Source organism: Anopheles nili, chromosome 2 (genome assembly GCF_943737925.1).
Source record: "Anopheles nili chromosome 2, idAnoNiliSN_F5_01, whole genome shotgun sequence".
In the NCBI taxonomy this organism is placed as follows: domain Eukaryota; kingdom Metazoa; phylum Arthropoda; class Insecta; order Diptera; family Culicidae; genus Anopheles; species Anopheles nili.
Genome location: NC_071291.1, coordinates 63280087 through 63305988, shown reverse-complemented (window position 1 = coordinate 63305988; position 25902 = coordinate 63280087). Strand labels below are relative to the sequence as shown.

At 48.2% G+C, this 25902-nt stretch overlaps 1 protein-coding gene across 1 annotated transcript in view; it reads left to right on the top strand.

Annotated features, from left to right (window-relative positions):
- Positions 1-25902, top strand: part of LOC128722099 (uncharacterized) — a 49603-nt gene that overhangs the window by 14821 nt on the left and 8880 nt on the right. The window contains exon 2 of the mRNA XM_053815929.1: positions 18257-18430. Coding sequence (XP_053671904.1) covers positions 18257-18430 — 174 coding nt within the window. The remainder of the gene's footprint in view (positions 1-18256; positions 18431-25902) is intronic.

Sequence of the window (25902 nt, the reverse complement as noted above, 5' to 3'; positions counted from 1 at the left end):
AGCACGTCACCGCCAACTACGATGATGGGCCAGCTCGAGCTTTTACAGCGTCGTGAAGCAGCATATCGGGTACCATCTCCCTCCATTGGCTGGCCATTGGATGCCGAAATTCACCTCGAACGGCTCTCCGGGACTGCACACGTCACACGAGTGGTTGTTCACTCGAAGGGCAAATTTTCCATCCCATTCGGGAAACCGAACTTACACACACGGGGCTACCTATCTGGGTCAGCCCAGCAACGGGCGCAACGTGTTGTAATATTCCGCCATCTTTTTTGTGCCTCGCGCCCTTTTCGAAAAGACAGCCGCTGGCTAGCTTGCTCCCGCGTGGTGGTGAAACCTTGTATCCAGCCCGAGCAAGGACCACTTCCGTGTCCTTCACATAGTTCGTGCATAATTAACGGGGTTTTTCTCCCATTTATCGTGGCCCGGATGCCACGGACGGAGACCAGGAAAGCCGGAGCCTCGCAAAAACACGGCGTACCCACTTCATAAGCACCGAAGATGGGTTATGAAGTTTTTCTTTCACCCCTCCCACTCGCCACCCACGCCGACCTTGCCGCACATTCTTGGTTGACTTTCGGTGCGCTCTTCTTGGGTGGAGATAAATTATTTTCCAAAGAAGATAAATCAACCCTCGGATCATTGGATGCGCCACGCGACACACGACGACAGAGTAACTCAGTTTAAGCCAATGTTTAGCGAGCGGAGTTCAATGACGGAGTGATGGCAGGCAAGCTTATTTCCTTTTTTCTTTTTTTGCAAGACTGACTATAAAAAGATGATAAGGAATTTTGTGCTCCACCGGGGATGTTTGAGGGTGGATTAAATTTTTCCACACATTGCACCAAACAAGCACACACGCTCTGTAATTCAATCAGCTCTAATTAAGCCGAACAAAATAAACTTTATTAATTAATGTGTCTTGTCGAAAGATTAAAGCTTACCGCGTGGGTGTGTGTGTGCTGAAGGTTTGTTTTATTTCTGCGCGGAATTATGTCAACCAAAGTGCCGGTAAGCGTTGGTAACCATTGCAGCAGAAAGCACATTTGAAGTGAGTTATACTTCGGCCATATGAAGATAAAACTTTCCGCCCGCAAGAACCAACCAGCAAACGGGTACGGATGGCGCGCCTGATGAACGCATTTTTCTCATGTGACGCTTCCGGTCGGCATGGTGCCTGGCAGCTTTCGATTGTGTGAAAATAGCTGAGCGCTGACGGGAAAGCTGCCGCTGGAAGGAAAAACCGAGCCCCGTGTCACACGCGCTGCGGCGGTGACGTAAAGATGGTTTTACAAATTTAATGATAACTAACGAGAAAAGTTTCCCCGGCTTGTGCTCGTCTGGCAAGCCTCTCGGCTTAGGGAAATGTAAAACCGGGCGGTCGTATTTTTAACCAAGCGTGTGTGAACCGTTTATCAGGCGTTAGACGCTTTCTACGAAGGCTAAAATATGTTAATTAAATACATGTTGAAGTGATCCGTGTGCAGCGGATTAAAACGCACCAGCGACAGGCGGTGGATTAATTCCAGCTTAAACCTATTATTAGCCACGGTAAAAAAAAGCATGGCCACTTTGCCCGCGGTGCATTAAAAACGCCTTGTGCCTTGAATGATAACTAAATTCTCGATAAAAAAAACCACGGCACACGACGCGCACATCCCAACCACGTAATTTATTTTCCCACGCAAAGCCAATTTTTCGGTTGATTTAATACATGTGATCTAATTTCTTTCACCAGCGCTAGAACACAAACAAAACGCTTGGTTAAACATGACCGAAGCAATAATTAGATTACTGGTTACCCGGCGGACGGTGATGGTTCCAGTTTTTTTTTGCCGCGTCCTTTTTCCCACACCAGCACACTGGACCAATGATTGGACGCGTGCTCTTTCAATTTATATGCAATTTTATTTTCAATTTCTGTTTGATCAATTCCACGCTGGGGTGGGTGGTTTATTTGTTTGAGTTATTTCCCCCGCGGGCCAGGCGTTTTTTTTTGCTCTTCATCCGTGAACATCAACTTCAAAAGGCCGATCGCAGCAGGCATCGACCGGTCGCGCAAAACGCCACGAGATGGCGCTGCAAGGGCGGACGAGTAACGTCACCGATAAATAATCGAGCGGCATTGATCCGCAGCGTTTCAATAATGCAACATCCACCGCGGTAAAGTGAAACCGATTGCATGCCGATACCGGTCGCCTATCAGTAATTTATCATGTCAGCCGAAACGATCCGTTTATTGGGTGACAGTCCATTAGGCGCGTTGCAGCAGCAGCAGCAGCAACATCAGTGTTGGTCTGTTCGATGGGGCAAACTCAATTACGTGCGGCCACTTTAGGGGTTTCCCTGTACGAGAGGGAGAGTTTGGGTTTCCGTTGGCTCCACTCGGCACAAGGCGGATCGTTTTAATTTGGAGGCCTGGCTTACATGGCACCATGGCGAGGAGTGGTTGGCACCGGAAGTCAGCGCGCCGTCGGTGAAAGGATCCGTGGCATTCGGAATGCGAAATGGCACAGACAAAAAAAAAACTCCCCCCACGCGAAAGCAACGGACCCCAAAAGGCACTGGGGGGGGGTCTGTAAATTCTTTCCTGCTACCGAACCCTCGCTCGCCATTATACGCGTCCGTTTCGTTTTCGTTCGATTGCATGGCTCTTTTTTTTTGGTTTGTTGGCCGACGGGCTGAAGAAAATAGACTGAAACGGTCCTCACGCGATCCCGAGCCCGTATTTGGTCGATGAATTTAATTTCCGAACCGCTTCCGAAGGACGTGCCGGTCGGTTTTCGCACAACCGTGGATGGTGGTGTATTTTTTTTTCTCGTGCTCGTGCCTTGCTTTTCCTAAGTCTTTGGGAGCTTTTCCAGAGGGCACTCCCAGAAACCGGTTTTGGCAAAGAACCGACGCTGGGTGTGAAGCCATCCCCGTCGGGCGTCTTCTATGCGGTTCTGTGTCCTTCTCAAAAAAAAAAAGTAAGCCACACGATACGGTTCAGTGTTCGAGGAGTGTAAAATGTTCAACGGCACACCTAAAGGGGTGTGGCACTGATCGGAAAGCACCTGGCAAACTGACCAGACCTTCGCCAACTGTTGAATAATTGATCCACCCCCCGGTACCGGGACCGCATTATTCTTCCCGAGGCATTTCCCAACCGCCTCCGTTCGGTCAAGACGGTCGGGGAAATTTTTGGGAACCAAAGCGTCCCGACGTCACCGGCATTTCTGGCTTCCCGATACCACGCCCCCGGTCGGGGTGAGTTAACCTTTTTGCCAACATCAAAGTGTGCCCGTCCTGGAGAAAATCCGGTTATTTTACGTAGCACCGTTGGTGTTTTTTTTTTGCACTTCTTTCGCCCGTCATGCCGCAGGCTGGACAACGTACGATAAGCTACTTTGCTGCTTCGGGGCACACGGTGATGGGGCGCTTTTGCTTCAGGACCTGCCGCACGATACGTGTTCCGACAGCACGTGTTTCTTTCTCTCTCTCTCTCTCTCTCTCTCTCTCGTTGGCTTCATTGGTGGCTTTCCATCTGTCGTCGCCGGTGGAGTTTGAATTATTACCTTTCCATTCCGCTTCGAGGGATTAATGCTTGTCCGTAGCCGACAGCAAACATTGAAAGCAACCATTCACTTTAAGCACTGTTTAAATAGGATAAACATGGCACAAACAGCACTATCGTGTTGTCACCATTTGGCCTTCCAGCGTACGTATTCGTCAGCGACGCTCTCGTTCCTTGTTGGGGCTTTTCTTGTTTCGTATAGTTCTTGTTCAGTCGAAGCGTGAAAGGAGCTGCAAAATTCCAACTATTTCAAAACTATGTTTCTTTCCTCTGCTTCTCTCGATCACATTAAACCGCCCGGCAGTAAAAGTATCGTTTTAAACCGTACATTGTAGGCCCTTACACGCTGAAACATTATCGATTTGCAGCTCCAACAGGCACGACGATAACGACTTTCCTTTGTTGAGTATCCAAGTAGCCCCTTTTTTTTCTTGCTCCTTTTTTTTCTTGTCTCGAGCGAGCGCATTTAATGTTGCTCAATGTTGATCGATTCCAGCGGCCAACTAGATGGTGTCATTAATGATCGATAATGTGGCAAGTTTTACCGGTTGAAAAGTTTCCCCAGTTTGTTAAAGTTTTACGAGCCTTTTTTTCGCGCGCTTCTGTGTACTTTACCGCGCCGTAAAGCCACTTTTCCTTAGCCAGCTTTAGATGGAGCGGGTGTGCTACATTCTATCGCGTCTTTTTTGCTCAGTTTTTGCTTTCGCTCAAAGCGCTTCCAGGTTGTCTTCGAGCGACTCGCTGTCGCGTTGTCAAAAGCCCCCTAACGAAGGTAAAAGGGGTGAGCCCGCATCACAAATTTACTCGTTTCAAGCGTAAGTGGTTTGCCTCGAATGAACCGACCGGGTGGAATCTAGGTGAAACCACATCCGGTGGCATTCAACTACCAGGCTACCGTCGATCAGCCCTACCAACCAGAGGCGGAACATCAGAGCATCCGGTTGCCAGTTTTCTCTTTCTTGTTTTTCCAGCCCCACTCGAAAACTCGAGAAAACCAAAACCAGATGCTTACCGGTAACGTGCCAAGGTGTGTGTATGTGTGTGGGTGTGTGTACCGGCATTATTTTATTTCACTCCCCACAAAGGGCACAACGGTGACACACGCGGTTACAAGCTTCCAAGCGGAAAGTAGCAACCCCCTAAAAACTGTCACCGGCACTCTGGTGAAGGGCAAGGTTTTCTGATTTAACGTAAAAGCATGTTCCAAGCACGGGTATACGCACACACGCGTGGTACCGAGCAAGTTCTACGCTGATGATTACAAGCTCAGGTACCATTCGAGCGGGCTTCGGGACGCTCGAGGTCATGCCTTCAAAGAGAGTTGCACAAGGGTTTGGTGACAAAAATGCCGCAGATCATCGAGACAGCAGCCCATTAGCATGCAAACGAACCACCGTTCCGTTGATGAAACCCGACACTCCTTCCGAGGCGGAGAGGATCGCACGAAATGCCGCAAACGGATTAGAGGTCCGTTGATTGAACTTTTGCCGACGGTGTAAGAGCCAGCGCAACCGTAAGTGCACCGAAGTGCGGAGAGTGCTCCCCTTTTTCCGGCATTAGCATTATGCGGAATGCGCAAATGCAGAACTCCCGCTGAAGCGTACGGTTCCAGGGGCAAATCAACCGGCACCTGCAACCCGAAAGGGTTGCTTGGATGGTGTGGTTGCGTACTGTCACCCGAACGCAACCCGGAGCGTTTTCGGTTAGCATCTCCAGGTGACCAACCAAACTGGCGCATGGGCGAGCGATTACGGTGCTGGAAACAATTTCAATTTCGTGTCCGTCCGTCGCATGGGTGGGCACACAAGGCGCTACTCGGATGTGCCTGCCTCCCACACTCTCACACCATTAAAATTAGTCAAGTCAAGCGTGAGCCATGGTCACACGATGGAGGCGCCTGGTGCCTGGTACCGGTTAGGGTGGAACAGGTGGGACAGCTTTACGATAACAATAGTCACACAAGTGGTCGCATTTGCGTTCGGGACTGCCGGATGCTGCCTTTACAGTTGCTACACCGGCAAAACCGGACGAGCATTGTTCGAGTGGAACCGCGTGTGTGTGGAGCTGTTTTGTCGCTGATATGCCATTGCCTGGGCCACGGGTATTATTGATTTTGCAACCATGCATGCGGGGAAGCACAAGCTGCCGGTTGCCAATTCGTTCCGTAGCCCGCGGCCACACCTGTAACGAGCACAAACATTAACGATAATTATGTCTATAATTGTTAGCTACTTCAGTAGCAGCGCAATAACGTTCCGCCTGCCGGGTGTGCTTTGCTTGTGCTTTATCTCGCTTGTTATTTCTGCTGATCGGTACCCGTACCCAGGCGCAAGGAACCAACCCACCGATGGTACGGGGAAGATTAATTCACAAACAAATTTCACCAATAAATCATGTGCGCGGCCGACGAGGCCGCTTAGAAAACGGGGCCGCATAGGGCAAAGGATGGCCAACCGACGAGAAGGGGTTGAAAAATTAATCGCTCGTGCTGTGCGTGACAGTGTGTGCCCGAGGGTGGAACCGAAAACCTCCACAGCTGTCTCACTCTCGCAACCACTCACGCGGTCCCGTTCGATCAACAGGCTGCGGGAAAATTAATGACGACAAGCCTACCAATCATTTGCAGCACGTAAACGGCTCGTTTTGGCTGGGTATGTTTTAATTTCCATTCCGTGTGGCTCGTGGCCGGGACTCTGGGGCCTCGGGTAAGGCAACGGTAAATGCAAATCAGCGCCATTGAAGTGGATGATGGCTTGTCGTGCCAACGGAACCGTATGGCACGTTTGCTACCCCGAGGTGAAACAAGGAACCGTGTCTGTTTGAAATATTCTTTTCGGTGAACAATTCCATCCGAGTAGCCTACGAGCGGTTGTTTCAAAGTTGCATACATTCAGGCGCTCGCTGGAAAATTGGATTCAGCATGGCCGATTATTTGTGTTTAGTTTTCTTTCCTGTGACTCCTTTTAGGTAACGTCAAAGCTTTATTGAGAGCTATTGAGAGCGTGTGTTGCTAATTTTCTTTCACACACCCACCCACCTACGCGGGGTGTAATTTTGTTGAGATGTATAAAACAATCTCATGCGGCGATTGATAAAGCGTTTTAAATAAAACCATTCCGCCACAGGTTGATCGGACCGAGAAGCGATTATTCAATTGCCACTGCACAGTTGCTGCATTATTCAACAGCTTCCCGCTCGCAAAAACCGTACCGAGCCTTTTCAGCCGCAGGCTTTGGTGGTGAATGATTTATCGTCCTACTCGACAACGATAAATTGTCTTCGCTGCTTTCCTGCCGTTCGCAGTTGAATTGCGCTACCGCTGCAGGGCACAAGCGCTTTTTTTGTGTGTGTTTTGACCGTCGTTTGGCTGCTTCTCGTCCGCAACTGGACCGTATGCAAATTCTGCGCTCTCAACCTGGCAAACCCAGCCAATAGGGCGCAGTCCCCCAAACACCGATTCACCCGCGGTGCATGTCGTAAAGTGCGCTCGCGCCCCCCCGGGGAACCGGCCAAGTGGGCATGGTTGGTCGGAAAAATGGAGCAGAAATTTTGACGAAACTATCCACCCGGTCGGCACGGGGGATATGGCTCGATTGGGCCACACTCCGATCGCCTCGTTCGCCGCTTTTATTGGCCCGTGGAGAAGACACACAGGTCGTTTGGACCGAAAAACAGGTCGTTTGGAGAGGGTTTCGTTGGGGTCAATATTGAATTGTTTAATAAATTTTTAATAACCTTTAAAAAACAACACACAACTTTGCACACCGAAAAGCTCTTCGTACGCGGCTTGCAATAGTTTCAAACCCAATTTTCTCACGTTTCTCTCCTTTGTGCCACATTCAGGACCAATTAAAGCTGCTACGTTCCAAGTGCCCCCAAATCTTCACCCCCTGTGGGGAGCAGCACTATCTGTTTGATCCTTTTCCCATCGCAACCGGGCACCCATTAGGCCATTAGAGCTGTTCAGCGCAATTTATTACCTCCGGCAGGCCGGCAGGTGCCCGGTGTTCCAAAAATACCGTCCCGAAACCAGCCTCGTGCGCCAAACAAAAACAAACGAAAAAACAAACAAACAAACTAGTGGAAAAATTTAAACAAAAGCCAACCCCGGGTATTGTCACCCCACTAGGTGCCCTGGGTCTCAGGGCTTTTCTGCTATCTGAACACACACACAACAAAACGGTGCGTCCTTTTTGCCAGCCAATGGCCAAGCCACCGAGCCAAACGGTCGAAAGAGAAAAGCATTCATACATACTGATCCGAAAAGTTCAAACGGCTCCCGGGAGAAGATTTGTTTGGGGAGGTTTTTTTTTGTTTTCCATTCCTCACTGGCGTGTGTTTATTTCTCTGTTTGCCGACACTGCGAGGTTGAGAGGAAGGTCGTTCAAATTTGGTCGAAAGGATTTGCGCCGGCTGATCCTTGCACCATGGTCGCTCGCTTTCCTTATGTTTTATTCAATTCTTCACCTTACTCGAGTCGCGATGGTACCGGCCCAGGGGAGGGGTTGCATTTGGCCAGCAGATAGCGCGAGCCGTAAAACCTTCAACCCAACCTCCGAAAAGAAAAAAAAATGCTGGAATAGCTCCTGTTTCCTTTGAGGCACACTTCGTTATCACCACCGCCGTTGATTCGTTGCTCTTTGTTATTTTACCCGTGCTCCGTTTTACGACCTTCGATGATGGCACGGGTCGAATGGGACGCCACCCCAGGGTTCGGGTTGGTTTCCCAAAGAAACGCCAAGTGCCTTTCTCAAGGTGCGTCCTTCGACGACACCAAAGACGACTTGCATACGCCCCCGTTCCAACCTGTCCCGGCTTGAGCACTATTTTTAGTGCCACCGATACCGGGCGGAGGGCCCCGGCAAGGATTAATGAGTGCTTTCTCATTCGCGGACAGGATTTTATCACGACCCCGGTGTTGCCGTGTTCGTGACACCCTCAACACCACCCAGAATGGGGAGTGACACGTCGTGGTTATGGTGGGTCCGCGAACGTGGTCAAAAGCTTTTAGCTAGTCGCGTGGCTCTCCCTTGTGGCTTCGCAATCGAGCGGCTCTATAATGGCATTAATTAACCCACAGGGTCCTTCAACCGCGGAACTCGTCCATCCGCACGTCCTGTGTCAGCAGGGCGGCGCGAGAATTAGTCGGCTTTCGGAACGGAGCGAGTCATCAAATCAATGAATAAAAACATGACACACCACCGGCAGCCGGTGTGGTCTCGGGCACGTTTCGGCAGCGTTTAGCGCAATCGACCGTCGACTCGACTATTTCCACACACATCCACCCACACACTCCCGCGAAACATTATTCGATCGGTTCCGGGTGGCTAATTGGATGTAAATAATGCACACAAACGGGCCGGGAAATGCACCAGCCTGCATGGAACCAGCGCTCGAACGGTACGGGTTTTGATGTCTGTGAGGCTATCTTTCTCTTTTATTATCTCTCTCACTCTCGAGCACGTTCAGGAGGTTCGCCCACCCTAATTTATCGCCTGAAGGCACCACGGCCGACAATTGATTCGGCAAATGATATAAATGAACATTCGGAAACGCGCGCGCAAGTAGGCGAAAGGACTCGGAACGGGCACATCTGTTTGATCTGCAATCGGCACCGTTCGCTTCCGGCACTACTCGCCTGGCACTCCGCCGAATGGCTCCGTCGTTAATTAAGCGGTGGGCGGAAATTGGGCGTCAGATGAATATTTCATGTGGCTTTATTTATGAAAAGCTCATTTACTGCCCGTATGGCTGCAGTATGCATGGAAAAGTCGTTCGTTCGGAAAATTCGGCTGTATTCTTTGCGTGACTTTTGAATAAACATGTGAACTCATTTTTTTAAACGAATAAACTATGTTTTTGAGAAAAAAAACTCAAAAAACATTAGCTTTTTTCAATCCGCTAGTAAAACAAGTTCTATTGAAGTTCTATATTCATATTGTATTTAAAAATTTAGCTGTATGAATGAAAAGATCAATTTGGTATGTTAAAAAAAGGAAGCATACGGAATGATTTGTTTAAACTAATCTGTCAAAAAATGACAGCAAACGAATAGGATTTTCTGCTTGCTGGTTACCTTAGTTACGGCATACTTTGACCGAAAGGCATGTCCAAAACTATATGCCAGCAATCAAAAATGCATCCGTAATCCTCCATTGTTCAGCCGAAATGCACCATTGTTCGATTGAATAACTCCACTGACCATGGAATTGTTCCATGCTTGTTATCTGGACCTACCGCTGCAAAGCAAAACTTATTTCCCACACACGCAACCATTGCCGAGCTTATCCCGTTGCCGCTTAACGGTCAAGCAAGCACGCGAAAAATCCTTTTCATTCCACCCTCACCGGGAGCATCCATTCCAAACAGAAACGCACAGGTGCAGCTGGTCAGAAATATCAAACATCCACATCCGCTGCATCCGTTCGTTGCCTCATAAACGTGGAAAAGTCCGGTCGGAAAAACGCAACGAAATTGCAAAACGTGAACACGCTGCACCGCTGCACGCATGCACGTACCGAGTTTTCCTGCACACAGCGAATGCCTGGGAAAAGCGTGCAGGTTCTCCACCAGCAAATACGAGAACAAACAACAGACCACTTGGGCCTGGTTCGATGGGAAGCCAAACGAGAACGCGCCTGGTGGAGACGTACCTGACGCAGCATTATCGTGACCTGATTCCGCGAGGCCAGCTTCAGCGATTTGTCCGAACACGTCCGGCCAACGTGCAGCCGGCAGCGGTGATGATGATGATGATGATGATGATGATGATCATGATGTTCCATCAATCCGGCAGCATCCTTTCGTCACTTTGGTCTCGAAAGAGCCACCGGTCGGACACGTGTACGATGGAGCATGATGGAGCGCATTCGCTGTTCCTTCCACATCTCACGTCAGACCCTCATTACGTACCGTGATTTATGTGCGACGGCGTCTCACGTGGCTGGGCGTCTTATTTTTATACCCACACACCGACACCGCCCGGGTATGCCGCAAAGTTCAGCGTAGCGTGCAAGATTGTCATCCTCGGGCACACTTATCACCGTTCGCCTTCTCATTAGTTGAGTGTGGTTTCGTTTGCCATCTTGCTCCCTGTGAGATGGCTCACAAGCCACCCACCTACGACGCTCCCCCAGGTGGGGGTCAAGGGCGTGTGAAATTGGAAAACTTTCGCACAGGTTATACAACCGTGTCTCACGGACTTGGTGTGGGGAAAGAACTCAGCAACCAAACAAAAAAAAAAGAACGAGAAAAATGGAAGCAAAGTTGGGTGGGTGAAAATATTGCTCTCAATTAGTGGCCCGTTCGGGCTGGGACGTCGAGCTCGACATCTCTCGGTACATCCCTCTTCAAGAGGTGTTTTTTTTTGTCTCTAGCTCTCAGCCTTCAGGACATTGTAATCCGTGGCGTGGAGGTGGCGAATTGTTTGCGAAAGTATCATTATATACAGCCCCAGACCGGTGGACAATATTTCAGAGCACATGACATATGATTCGGAAAAGTTTTGCAACCAGCAGCCCTAAGCCCATGTGAGGTGCGTCACGTGCGAGCATAAGCAAAAAAAAGAACATAGCTGGGAGTGAAATAAAGCCGTCTTGAAAATGGCACATTTTTGCTTTGGAAGCACAACCAGGGAAGCGAATAAAACTCGAACCAAACCCTCTGTCATGCCGGTCAGGTCCCACTGGGTAAGGATTTAAAATTTCAATCCATTGTAGCTGTCCTGTTACTTACCAATCCGATGTGTGTCTTGTTTGGGTAGCCCTTTCGGTTCCCGTTTGGTCAACCATTCCCTTTCCCAACATAACGGGCCGTTTACAATTGGCGCTATTTGCTCGGAAAGTTCTCCAAGCGGCCCGGGAATAAGCCATTAAATGAACCCGCCTGCACGGGACGGATCGTAAAATCCTTTCATCCGCTCACAACAACGAGGCGGAATTTATGTTAGCTCCCCGCTTTTCTCGAACCATGGCCGAACATAACTCAGGCACGATCTCCTCACTTGCGTGCACTTTCTATCTCGCTTTTTCTCGCTCTCACTTTTCACATTCCCGTAAAGCAAACACTCTTTTATTGGTTGTTCAAACAGATAGCACTTAAGGACACGCCAATCGCAACCGGAAAAAGGGAGCGCATCCGGCAACAATGGGGGGTTTATTTGATGGAAAATAAAACAAGCGCACCTAACGAACGGGATGCGAAAGAGGATACCAGCGCAAAGGAAACGACCCCAAAAGCAAGGTTGGGGGAAAGACAGAAAACTATCCCCTGGCAAGCTTGGCTGCACGGCCCGAAAGCCGATTCTCATAACTCACCCAACAAACTGAGGCGTCTTCTGCGGGGTTTGCAAAGGAAAAGAAAAGCTCTAATAGAAAGTAAACTATTTCCTCCCTCGAACCAGCTGCATTTCTCCACCAGCGAAAGGGTGCGCGAAGGTTTCGATACGATCGTAAATAAGAAAGATAATCGTAGACAGCCACCGAACGGGCGTTCGATAGCTGGGTGTGGGCCAAGACAAAAAAAATGCTTCCTTGGCAAACGGCCGAAAAATGTGCCTCGCTCGTGAACGATCCTATCGCCATCGCCTACTCTTTGTTACTCGACACTTGCGGCAGAGACCTGCGAAGTGATATCCCATCCCATCCCATCGAAGGCGGCCATGGCCCAGGGGGAAACTATCGTTTGGCGAAAATTCAGCCAGCGGAATTTGTACACGCCACCAGGCGCCTCCATGCGTTACTCCGTGCGCATCAAAATTCAATTTAAACGAATGTTTAGCGATTCTCCACGCATCCCGTCCGTGTGGTGAAGTCAAAACCGGCAAACTGACTGCTGTCCGTTTCCTTGGTCACACACATACACGAACGGAACCCATTCCGCCGGCAACGGAATGTAACGGAATCGTTTCACTCGACGTAAGCTTGACAGCGATCGACAGCCGTTTAGCCGACCGAAAACGGGGCGTTTCCATTTCCCGTTTGTCAAGCCCCGAGCGGCCTTGAAGGGAAAATCAATGCACTACGAAACCCTGCCGGAGTTTTATAGCTGGCGGGTTCCGTTAGCGTCCAAATGATACTGATTGAAGGAAACGGGCGATTTGACGAAGCAAAGTGACGCGGAAATGTGGTGCCGTTACTTTCCTACAACACAAACCGGAAGAATGCATCATTAATCGGAAGGCTTAAGGCCGAGCGTAAAAAAGAGCGAACCCATTGTCCATTGTGACAGTGCTCGGAAATTGCCCCTTTAACTAGCCCATCGGTACGTGGCCATACACAAACGTACATTATCGTCCGGTAGGCTTATTACGGTGCACCGACGTGGGGCAGGATGACGTACGGATCTCAATTATGATTAGCGAAGGTGCACGAACCTACCAGGCACACCTGAATGTTCCGTGACCTGCGTGGTGGGCCACTCGCAGCCACAGACTCGATCATTTCCTCGTCCATTATCAAGCTGCGAGGGAAAACACGGGGAAAAAACGGGAGCACTATTTCTTTTCGACCACCACCACCAGCAAACGGTTGGGCGTTGCCACGGAATACATAAGCACTAACGGGCGGCCACCCATCCTGTTGGATCCTAGTTTGACCGCCCAGGAAACGGTCACATAATCAGCGGCCTTCCGCTGCCCATGAAGAGAAAGTGAGAAAGAGCGAACCCATAATTTAATGCCGGACGTAGCATAACAACACACGTAACTGCCGTCATTACGCTATTTTTATGTGTTTTCTTTTCAATCGTCCCGAACGATTCGATGCGTCTATGGTTGGTGTTTTGGGTACGTTGGAAGGAGGCTAGAACGATGATACCATCTATATTTACGGTATGAAATGAGCACCCTTCAAAGAGGCCGCTGAATTAGAGATTAGAGCACCCTCGGGTTTGTGGTGGAATGTAATAAAGGTTAGTAATTAACTATTTAATGGATTTGTCTCCTCTAGCGGCGCTGTTTGAGAACTCCCGTTCGGTGTCAGTTTTTACGTTATTCGATCAAAATGTTCATAATTAAAGCGCCTGCTTATGAAAATAAATTATCACCCAACGTACGTTTTAATCATCCCGCTTTCCAACGCATCCATTTTGAGTGCATGATTTATGCTTTTCTTTTTGAAGCATGAAAAAGAAAAGCCCCGGTTGTGGGGAAGGTGGAGACAGGAATACGCCCCCATACCTCACAAAAAAAAAACAATTTTTAAAAGAAAACGAAACGTGCACACAAACACACACTGCAAAAAAAAAGAAGAAACAACCTGATGACGGGGCAAAGTGAAATTTGTTGATGAAAAATTACGCCTCTCTAAGAGCAGAAAAGAAGCAAAAAAAATTAGGGGTTCCGGAGCGGAGGCTGGAATTTCCGCGGCACCCGTTATGAACCAGCGATGAGTGGCACATTTTCCATCCAGCCTCAGCCCTCCATGAAAGCTCAAACCCTGAGCCCCACGATTAATCTTGATTTCTACCCACGGAGAATGGGAAAATATTAAAAGCCTCGAGCGTGGTGTGGCAGTGGGTTACCTAACGGGCTGAGTGAGGGTTTTCTTCTTTTTTTTGTGCTTTCTCTCCATTTAGTGGGCTATAAGCTGTGAGCAACAGAAGAAAGCATGAGAAAAAAAACACATACCGTTATTCATTTATCCCTAGTGAGTGATTTTTGGCTGCCTACCGTTTGCGTGTGATGGCGGTAGCGAGATTTATAAATTTGCCCGTCATAAACAGTATCGATTCCGATCGGGAACGCAAAGCCTCCCAACGGATTCCCGAGGCTTATTGGTCCGTTCCTGTACGCGATCGATGCGCACCACCAATCTGGGTCATCTCGTTAACCCGCGCACGTACTCGGAACGAAGCGAATATGTACATTACGAACGAGGCGAATAGCGGGAATGAATATCACCGCGCGCGATAATGTCAAATGATGGGGATGGAAGGCTAAAAATATATCCTTCCTCGCTTCCTTGCTCTATTGTAAAAGTTTCCCGCAACCTGATGGAGTGAAGGTGGGTAGAAAAAAAAAAGTGAACGTGAAACGAAACACCGGCCCAACATATCGATTGCAACAGCAGGTGGTCAAAGCCCTTTCCCGGTGTGGAAACATGCAATCCACATCACATTTTATGGATCGCCGGAGAGCCGGGCACACGAACGGATCTGGCGTCCCACAGGACGAATGAATTTTCACCAAATCCAACCGAAACACAGCTTCCGCTGCCGCGTTATCGCAAAGGTCGTTCTTTTGCGTTTTCCCGCGGGAACACGAATCGAAATGAGGTTGGGCTGGTTGGAATGAAAAAAAAACCAACGCTCGCAAACGCGTAAATATAAACACAACCTACAAAAGTTTCATACGCAACAACCACCGCAAGCCCATTTATGGGTGGGATGTAACGAGAGCGTGAACTTGATGGGAAGTATGACGTGGAATGTGGCTCGTGAAAAAACGCTTCTCTCCCACGATGGTAGATGAAACTTGATGGTTTTGAAATTTTGAAAAGTACCAGTAAAAAACCCCCATTGTCCAGGCAGACCGAAGAGGAACCATTCTCAAACCGACGGCACATGAAAAAGAGAGAATATTTCGCTGCCCCATGCGCGTGGGAAGGCGAATTTGGTAAATTTTCTTTATTGAATTTTCTTTGCATTATCCCCGCACCGCTGGACGGCACGTAATTCTTACGCTAGCGAGGAGAACATTCCATCAAAGTTGCCTTTACCCAAGCGCTGCTGGTTGCTATAGCAACGTGCTCCTTCTGCGTCACACCTGATACGCGAAATCCCGCGCACGGCAGCTGAGGCTGAGCGTAGGGCAAGAAAGTTTAGTTTTCGTGCATAAACATCGTCCCTATATGGTCGGGCCCTTTTGGGCAACACGTCCGTACATTTTGGCACATTTTCGCAGCAATTCCAGACCCCGGCCCTGGGGTTTGCGCGCTCGATTAGCATTTCGATCCGGTCGGGTCCGGGTTCGACGTGGCACGGCGTGTTATATGGCGTGCGTGAGAGTGTGCCGGGACAATTTGCAATGCAAATCCCGACCCGAACGCTAGCGGTAGTGTGTTGCAAAATATACCGCCACCGACACCCGTACAAAGTGGCCGAAACCGATCGGATGCTAATCGACAAGCTTCGGTACCGGGTGTGCGTGCTGACGGATGCTGCCAGATTTTTGGATGTTTGGTGGAGTTTTTCCCTCCAGCCGGATGGGGGATATATTAAAAAAAACGTGCTGCTACTCGTTCATTAGCATGCATGAATGTAATTAGTACTGCAGCCGGTACCGATCCAGTGGGAGTGGGAGCACCGGAGCGATGGAATCAGCGATGAATTCATTAAATGCACTTCGACAAAGTTTTCGGTCGGAATTTGCGCTTTTTGTGAGGTACGGGACTTTTGCAAGCTCGAGCTAATTAGTTCTACCATGGGGCTATGATTTGAAGTGAAACGCTTCACTGACGAAGTGATGATTGGATTTAATATTGGAAGCACAATGAAAAGTTTTGCTTCTTTGTCGAGTTGGTGACACGAAGTGACATTTGATGCTGGCTTCCTGAGCACTAGGACTAATACTAGCTAGGACTAATGACTAGAAACACCACCCTACAAACTTAGTTAATATACGACATCGATTGAAAAATATTTGCTAGCAATTAAAAGTTACAAATCGGATTCAACTTGACAGCTCCTTTTTGTGGTAATAATTTTAAATTTAACAATTTAAACAAGATTTTTATTTAATCAGTTATATGTCTTATAAGCTTTTTAAAAACAGAAGTGTGATCTAATTTAAAAAAATGTTTTTTATCAACAAAACCAAAAGTATTATTTTAAATTATGGATAAAATACAATTTAATATTATTTTTTAACGCTCACCGCCACTTAGCGTGGTGTTTATCCATTATCCCTGGCCCCTTTGTCCTTCCACCCACAACAACGAAAGGAATCTTCTCTCCTAACACCAACCAAATTTGAGTCACACATCGTGATAAACATTTTAAATCCTTAGCTACCGGTAGTACAGTAAATAACGTTGAATGTTCAAGCTTGTTCACCTGGCTTCACGGTTCGTGGGAGCTAACACGTCATAATGTTGCACCTCAGCGCATACACCACCCATTCCAGCCGAGGGACCCCATTCGTTTAGCCCACTTGCCGTGAACGCGAACGTTTAATGGCACCCCCACGAAAGCGCGCTGGAAAAACTCTTTGTGACAGACACGTGACGTGCCGGTTTATTGGCAAAATTTACGCGCCTTTAATGCCATTTTAACACGTCGAAAATATCGCCCGAGCATTATTGGAAGCGTCACCGTGTGAAGAACGAAACAAAGCATTACGGCTGATGAGGGAGAACGAGCAGAACCGCTGGTTTTCCCCCGAAAAGAGATATTCGCAGCTCGTCGGCGAAGGAAATCACCTCCAAACGATGAAAGAAGCGCTAAGCATACTTGTAATGGCTCCGACCCAAAAACCGTTCCACCTTGGATGTAGACACAAATCATAATTTACGCACCTTGGATGGAACCACTCTCACCCCCAATGCAGCTTCCTTCCGATGGTGGGTTCTCAATTTCTTGTTTGCGAGTTGAGTTTATGAAAACATGGTACAATCAACGCCGTGGTATTGCGCTGCCTGAAAAGCCCCCGAAAAACCCGCCACACTGCTCTTTCCTTTCTGTTGAACTTTCACCACGCATGTACGCAAACGGGGTGGATACAACCAATATGCATGCCCGATCGATGTTTATCTGTTTGCATGTCCAACGTATTGGAAAAAGGGACTTTGTAAAGCAAACAAACCCGCTGGTGGATGGGTTGGCGTTAGGTGGCTCGAGGATCAGCTAGTGCAATCTCAACGCCTTTTCTCTCGATGGGTGATGTGAAAGCGCGTCTACATGAAAGTGTTCTCTAATTTGAAAACTTTGGCTCGTTATCGAAACAGGGCTCCCTGGAAAGATAAACACTCGTATCCTGAAAGCTCGAACGTGACTGTAAAGCACGAAGGTTCGTGTAATCGTAACCGCATGGTTGTTGGCATCGTTCAAGGCATATATATATGATAACAATCCTGTCCACTTTCCACAAATCAATAGACGCACTTTATATGACTTTCTCTCCCGTTGATTGGCTTGACCTTTTCAGCGAGCTTTCAATCCGTCATAAATCAAGTTAAGACTTGTCATCGGTTTGCAGTGCCTACTCGAGCACACCTGTTATGTAACTATGGTAACCGTGCGCTGAAGTTCGAAAGAAGATAACAAGCACAACTGTCGGAAGCGCAATAAAAGTAATAATTATTCATCGGAAAAGAACACAAACCAGGGCATTTTCCGAAGCATCTTCGCGCAAAACAAAAATACCGCTTTTTCTCAGCTTCCACAGATGCCATTCGAATTGTTTTGCTTTGTTTCGTTACATAACATTGCAATAACATCCTGGAAGCGATCTGCGGCATTAGGACGGTGTACCTTTTTGCCCGTTTCTTTTTCGTTTTTCACATTTTCCACCCTCCTCACCGGTAGCACAATTTAACGGTTTACTTGAACCGCACAGAACATTGAAAAGGTTTTTGTGCTTCGCATTTTCTTAGAATTTCGGTTGAAGCAGCGAGCGGGAGAGCGCTTTCGTCGCTGCGATTTAGATGAAATGCCTGTACAATATTTAACCATCAAACTTCGCGTTCTTTTTCCCTGCAGTCGAAGCGGCAGCAACCAAGATCCAGGCAGCGTTCCGTGGCCACCAAGTGCGCAGAGAAATGAAGCAAGGAGACGGTGTCACTGGAGCCGAGGGCCAGCAGAAGCAGGACCAGCAGGCGGAACGGGAACCGACCAAGGAGGAGCTGGAGGCCGAGTTCGACCCGAACGACGTTGGTAAGCGAAATTTGTGGGGCACCCCGCGGAGGTTATGTTATGTCGAGGAATGTCACACCCAAAGCATGGCAAAGGTGGCAGGTTCGATTGATTCGCTTAATGTGATTATTTATTTCATTTCCTCCACACTTGGGGGGAGTGTGATAATCGATCGATTGTGGTTTTATTGCAATCATGCTTTGTATTTAGGCTTTGTATCGCTTAATATACGTTCATTGACTTGCCATTGAGTTAGTCGACTAATTCCTAACCTCTAAAATACTTGCCGTTTCTGTGGTGGTTATAATTCGTATATGAAATGTTCTCAAAGGCGATGAGAAAGCTGAAACATTCATGCAGCAAATTTGCCGAGCTTGATATATGCAGTTAACTCAAAATGCATGAATGTTTGCATAGCTCGGTGAATGGAACGAAATATGCAACTGTATCCAGAATGGCTGCTCGGGACGCCATTTTGACCGCATAATTACGATATACTACCGAATGAGGTCGTCTCTCTCACTCCCTCTCTCTCTCTCTCGTCCATTTGACTCTTTCCTTGTCCACCTGACTGTTTCCATTCCTTACCATCTTACCTGGTACCTAACCGAAAATAGACGGCGTATGTTGTCGTTTCGGGGGGGTGTTCTTCTTTTGGGGTTTTCCTTCGTTTGTTTGTATACCGCCACCGGCAGCGGTGATATCACCGCGTGGAATATTAATTAAAATTGATATCCTCCATTAAGGATAATTGGGTAAAGCACGAGGTCGGCCACACGGTAGCAGCGTCAGCGTCCTCACCGACCCGGTGGCCACCCATTTCAAGCGGCCTTCCGTAACGGGCAGCAAATGGACCCTAATGGAACGTTTCGCCAAGAACGCGCCTGTTTCAGCGTTCACAACACCGTGTGGGGCCATCTTTTATGCTACCTGCAGGACGGTGTCGGCGAGATCACGCCACCCGGCCGAATGATTCACGCTCCGGATGCTGCCAGTGTGAGGGAGGCATTGGGAGTCTTTTGGTGGAGAAAAGAGGGTGCTTTTTGGAAGGTTACACACAAAAAAACACCCGTGTGTTCGTGGTTCCGGACCCGGGATCGAATGAAACGATGGTAGATGATTTTTTATTGCATCCTTCCGCCCACGGAGCCAATTTAGCACAACATTTCGCCACAAAACCCGACGGACGAAGGCTGAAGGTGCCGACCCGAACCGGGTCAAGGGTCCACCTGGTCCATTTCGTGTTCGTTTCCTCTCGGTGGCATCCGGGCGAGTCCCTGCCGTGAGATCCACGCGAAAGGATAATAAAACCGTCGCCGAAGTGTATACCTGAGTCGCCTCGCCGTGATTCCTTTCGACCATTTTTCAACTTCCCTTTGTGCAACTGCCACTTCCGGTGCGCGAAGAGTACCCAATTTAATGTGCCCACCCCGCATCCGACCGATTATTGTTTCATCTCCATTCCGGGCGCGCCATCGAGGATCCATTTCTTTGTTCGTTTTTTTGGTGTTTTTGACTCACGCCACTTTCACCATTCGTGCTGTTGTTTTAAAATAACCCAAAGATGGCACAGCGAAAGATGGCGTCCATTATTTAGGACACGAGCGTACTTTAAAATCAACCGAAAACCGTACCTTTGTGACATTCGCGTTTCGAATCCCAGCTTGGGTATAACTCGGTCAGGTGAATGATAAGTGGTAGAATGGAACGATCAATGAAGGATCGTTAGCCCAGCTGCCGGGCATGCGGCTTAAACGATTTGACGAGGTTAAAGCGAGAAAAAAAAGATCCCCATCGCCAAAAGCGACCGCGAATCGTTCGTGTAATGGAGGGTGAGTTATTCGAGAAGGAAACGTTTTTTTTTGCTCACTTAGCGGAATCCCAGATGAGGTAAAGATTAAAGAAACGACTAAAGGCCTCTCAAAAGGAGGCCAATCAGCGGGCGAACTAATTGGCAATTTTGGTGCCTTTAACCCCTCGAGGGGGGGTGGCGAAATTGCTGCGGTGAAAGATTACCAAATTGATGGGATCAGATTTTTAATGAAGCATTAAGAGATCGAACCGACTCAATCCCTCACGAATTATCGGCATCGGATTTGGCGTGTTCTTGGGTGGTAGGATTTTTTCAAAAAACTTCCAACTGAACGCTTGCCACCCGAACGCATCCGCTTGGATTATGACTTAAAGCGAGAGTTCAGCTTAACACAATTCACGGCTGAGCACCTGCAAGGTTGGCTTGAGCTCCATTAACATTCAAAGCATCCACCTCTGCGGGGAAGGTCACACTAAATCTACCACCAACGTTGACGAAACTCCCGAGGTGGACTTTTCCCTACCGAAAGTTGCGTTTTCGTGCACCGAAAGCAAAGGACTTCGGTAATGCCCGCCGGGCGTACCGTTTTCCAGTCCTCTGCCAGCATTCCTAGTACTTCGGAAGGCGGACTACTACGTCCACGAAATTGCAGCACCAACCGCCATTAATAAATTGGTTTCTCCACCGGTTGTCGGCAGCTCACTTTGCGGTGGTGTGGAAGAAAAAATGCCAAAGCCTCGCTCCGGTGCCGGTAACGAACTGCACCGGAACGGTACTCAGCATCCCACCCGGCCGGTGGTTTCGGTAAGACCGAACCGGAGAAACTTTATCCTTCTTCCCTGCGATCGCATGCAAAACCCCAAACCGTTGAGACCGTCTTTTGCGGGGCGCTCGGTCATGCTACGTACACTTTGTGCAGCAGCATGCTCATCTGCTCATTGTCAGCAAGCGAGAGCTAGCGTGCCCGAAACCACGGAAAACGAACAGGCTCGACCTCGTGCCGTGCGGAAAACTGCTCCGGAAGCAGTTCAACAACCGCAGCGCCAACTACACGCCACCGACGCGTGTGATGAATCGAGCCTTTTTGACCAAAAGGGGGTTGTGCATGTGCATTTCCTTGCCCGCTGCACAGAAATGCACCCGCAAAGATGCACAAAGTGGCAAGCAAACGAGTGCTGTGTGTGGATGAATGCACACGAGTTAGGAAAAAGAAACCCACCCCAACGGCAAACAACAGCGCTCTAATTTTCCGCTAAACAACGGCTCAGCAAGAACGCAAAGCAAGCAGAACGCGGTGTCACGGTGTCTGGCAAAAGGATATTCATAAGCATCCACTTGGCTTCCTGGAGCGGTTTGACAGTATATTATTATTGCGCTGCATTGAGGGTGCATTTAAAAAAAAACAAACAAACAGACGTGCTTGTATGAGTTGCAAAACATGACGTCATTTCCCTGAAATGTCAATCATTTCATTTTAATTTCACGTTGCCATAGTAACCACCGCAAAGGACGTCAAGGAATAACAATTCAATTTATTCATCTGTCAAAACGGCTCAATAATGTTGCAGCCAATTAAATGGAAATTCATAACTTAATTCGTATATAATTTGCTATCGCTTCCAGACTCCGGTGCGGATGAATTTAGTTACCATTTTATTATTGCTGCCCCGCTTTTGTGGTGCATCCTGCACGACTCTCCCAGGGCACAATAAGCACACACCCAAATTGTCACAGAGTAAAGCGTACAAGTGGGAAAAGTGCTCGATAAATATGCGCATAGTGCGAAGCACAACAATATCGTCTGCACAACCTGGTGGTTCGCTACCATTCGCTACCAGAAAGCTCTTTGTTTTTCTTTCACAACAATGGAACCCACTTAAAAGTCGGGAATGCACCTCCGAGTGCACATGCACACCGCAGCACAAAGGTGGTTTAAAAGAGAAAGAAAAAATTCCATGCTTACCATTCAATTCGCGTGAGACCCCTGTTTCGGTCGCGGTATGTTTTCGTTTCATTATTCTCCTCAAATGCCGCCCAGTTCCCCCAAAGAGGGAACCGAATGATACAGATGGCTGCCAGTTCATCATTCCTTCACGTGCGGCGAATGTCGACCCGGTCGCCGTTCGTGGTTATTATTTCCAGCTCCACCGCATGGTTGGGGGTTTGTTTTACTCCTCTTTTGTGTTTTTGCTTCTCTCTCTCCCACGCGCACACAAAGACGCGAAGCAGCGCAGAAGCTTTCGAAAGCATCACGTTCTCCCATACGGCGAGCCATTGTTTTTGGTTGAGCTTCCTAAATAATCCTAAGCGGCTTAGCAAATGATATTAATAGCACCACCAGCAGGTCGGCGTACTTGGCGTAGCCAGACGAAAAATATCCTTCGTCTGGCAGATCCGCGAAGCCGCTGGTACTCCCCAATGGCGGCGGGTATTTGGTTGCGAAATAATTAGTAGATTAATGGTTTTTTGCGCAAGGCAGGCAACGAAAAAGGGCGAACCGCGCACTAATTGATTAATGCCGAGCCTAAACACAACCCACACGCTCACTCGAACTTCATTAAAACTTTCCCGTGCCAGTAATCAAACGGTAATTCCGTACCCGTGGCATCATTATCGGGATTTTCAGCGCGTACCGGGAGTAAAATTGAACATTAATTCGACAAATCGGCCCCGTGATGGCTCGGTTCGTGCCGTTACTGTGGCCGGATAGCTGGTAGCGATAGGGGGCAAAAGTTCGCCGTTCGTGCTAAAGTGAATTTCAATTCAAGCTTTAAATTAGAAAACTGTGCGGAAACAATCCACACACTGGCATGCACTTGTGGCGTGCAGCTGCTGTAAAATTCATTCCCAACTCATGCATTACGAACAGCTCGATTTGCGCACCGATCGTACGGGGTTTGGTAAATAAAACAACCTCACGTTGTGGCATTTTTGGGGGTGCAGATTTTAGCGCGCGTACGTGATGTGCTAAATTGTCGTGATGTCTTTTTTTTGTTGAGTATACAAATGCACAATAAACTGGTCTCAATGTGACCAGTAATGTATGCCACCTTTAGCCTAAATCCTGATGCATGATAATTTATACGATCGGGCCACCCGTGCGCTCGCCTGTGAGGCGTTTTAGTTAACTAAATTCATGCCCACACCCGGCGTGGGTGTGTGTATGTGTGTATTACCTTGAGCAGCACGAGGATGGAAAAAAAATCCATCCATCCATCAAAACCTCCCCGCAAACGGGAGCTGGGGATTCGAATCAAATCCACATCTGCTCGGATGCTCGTAAAATATTCATTAGCCCAAAAACCCACAGCGGCACGGATAGAGCAGCTGTTGCATGAGCTCGTCCGCGCATAATCGTGACGGAGCGATCAATTTGATTGGATCTGAAGCGGATGAGTGTGAACAAAATGTCACAAAAAGGGGTCGCCAGCCTACACGAATTTTTGGTAAAATAAATGCAAACATTTAAATTAGCTTTCGGGGCCTCCGGCAAGTTATCGACCTCTTTTTTTTTAATTAAACACAATAATGCCACATCATCACTCTGGTGGCCAATTCCGAAACGAAACCAATCTCCAGCAAACACCAAAAACAGATGCAAATGGCATTTGAAAGCAACAACGAATGGGGGGAAAAAAAAACAAAGATACAAAGCAGCGATACACCCAAAGTCGTCTCTGTGGAGTAAATTACGCCACCCAAGGAAAACAATTACGGGACAAGCGCTCTGAATAGATAATCACCAACAGGACCCTGGGCGGACCGAACGCCCCCACCACCAGTCGGGTTTGAAATGAAGTGAATTAAAAACTTTTGCCTCCCCTCGGTACGAACCCTTGCCCTGTCGACGTGGTCGCACTTCCAGGCCGGTTGTTTTTCATTGTCAGCGTTGGAAAATCCTGTCCCTCCCCAGAAAAAAGCACCTCCCAAAGCTTCCCGGAGCTGGAGCGGGGAGCTTTTTTTTGCATTTGCTGCGTCTCACTTAATGCCACACTTTGCGCATGAAATATGATACTTGGTGTTGCGAGCTGACAGCTTCTCGGCTGGCGACTGTTTTGCGAGTGCGAGGTGAATTGTTTTCGCAAACGGTTTTGCGATTCGCATGGCCCGATAGAAAGCGCACAAACTTTGCGAGCACTTCGTTCGGGGCGCGCTTGAGTTTGATTAACGATTTGTTCGAGTGAAAAATGCGCCCATCTGTGAGCTGCTGCTGCGCGAGATTTTAATTCCCCAGCCTCAGATGGGGTGCAATTGCAGTACGAGTAAGCTCGCGATTACGTACGAGAAATGAATCATAATTCAATTTGATAGCCACTTCCCAAGTGCAAAGTGTGTGTGTGGGTTTTGTTTTATTACGCAAAAAAAAAGAAAAGCTTTCGATTGCTTATTCAATCATCGTTACGCGTGCAAATGAACAACTGTCTGCGTGCGAGCAGCGTACTGTGAAGGTGGACTTATTTCGAGGCACAAAATGTACAACAAGCACAGTTCTCTGTTCCTTACCGCCTGTTGTTGACCTCTGGGGTCCTTCCACGAGCCATAGTAAGGCTTCCCTTTTGCCAGGCTGGACCACGCGGTGGGTAAATGTTTACCCTCCATAATCTGCCGGGTGGTTTGGGTGCTGGCAAAAAGGGACGTGTTCGCGGTCTTCTGTCTCAAGAGGGGTCCAGTGAGGGCTTAATTAAATGTGACGTGTAATCGCACCGAAACCGTGGCCCTGAACACGCCCCGACCCAAACGCGCTGCTTTCTGGGCAAACAGAACGCATCCAGGCGTGACCATGGATGCGAAAAACCACCGCCCATGGTTGCTCTCGTTCTGTTTGGTTATGGTGACCGCGGAGGGAGTTCTTAAAATTTTAATCATTTAATCATGGAACCACCGGAATCCTTGAACCGAGAAACACTGCGTGTGCCCACGCCACCCCTGCCTGGCAGTGCGCGTTTTCTTTTGACCGTCGTCGAGGAAACACGGCCACGGGGCTTTTTATTTCTGCTCAAGTGTGGCGCTTCGTGGTGCCTGCCAGCGGGAAGAATGACAGCGTGATTTAGTAAGCACGTAGCCCGAGCCATTTGTCAGCATGGCTCAGTGCGTCCCGGGCTCTTCACGATGGGATGGCAGAAGTGTCCACGGTGTCGCTATCGCGTCGAGTCACTGCCAATGGGTCTCAGTGTACGTTACCATTTCTTTCGTACCATTCAGATGCATGAAGAAGAAACTGTGCACAAGTTTCCAGAGACACTTTTCAATTTGCTGTGCTTCGGAGCGTTTGTTTACAACAATTTTTACATGGCTACATATTTTTGTTTATCCTTTAAAAGCTTACAAAGTAATTCCTCTTGGGCAACCTATTTATCGTGATATTTGTTTTATGCTAATGATTGCCTCTTTTGAAATGGGAGGGTTTTTTTATCTTGTGTGATACCCATTCGATGGAGATGCATGGTACTTTGTACAAAATATGTTAAATAAGAAATTTTTTGGTATAAAGGTGCGATGCTTTGCAATAATCAACGAACATAATTTGGTTTTGAAAGAGGGTTAAATATATTCAACTAAAACTAATTCTACTAAAGGTAGAAACGCATGTAACTTAATACCGATGGAGGCAGAGGGTTTCTTGTAGTACATTTGTTAGTTGTGGAATAAATGAATCACTTTTGCTTACAAATATCTTTAA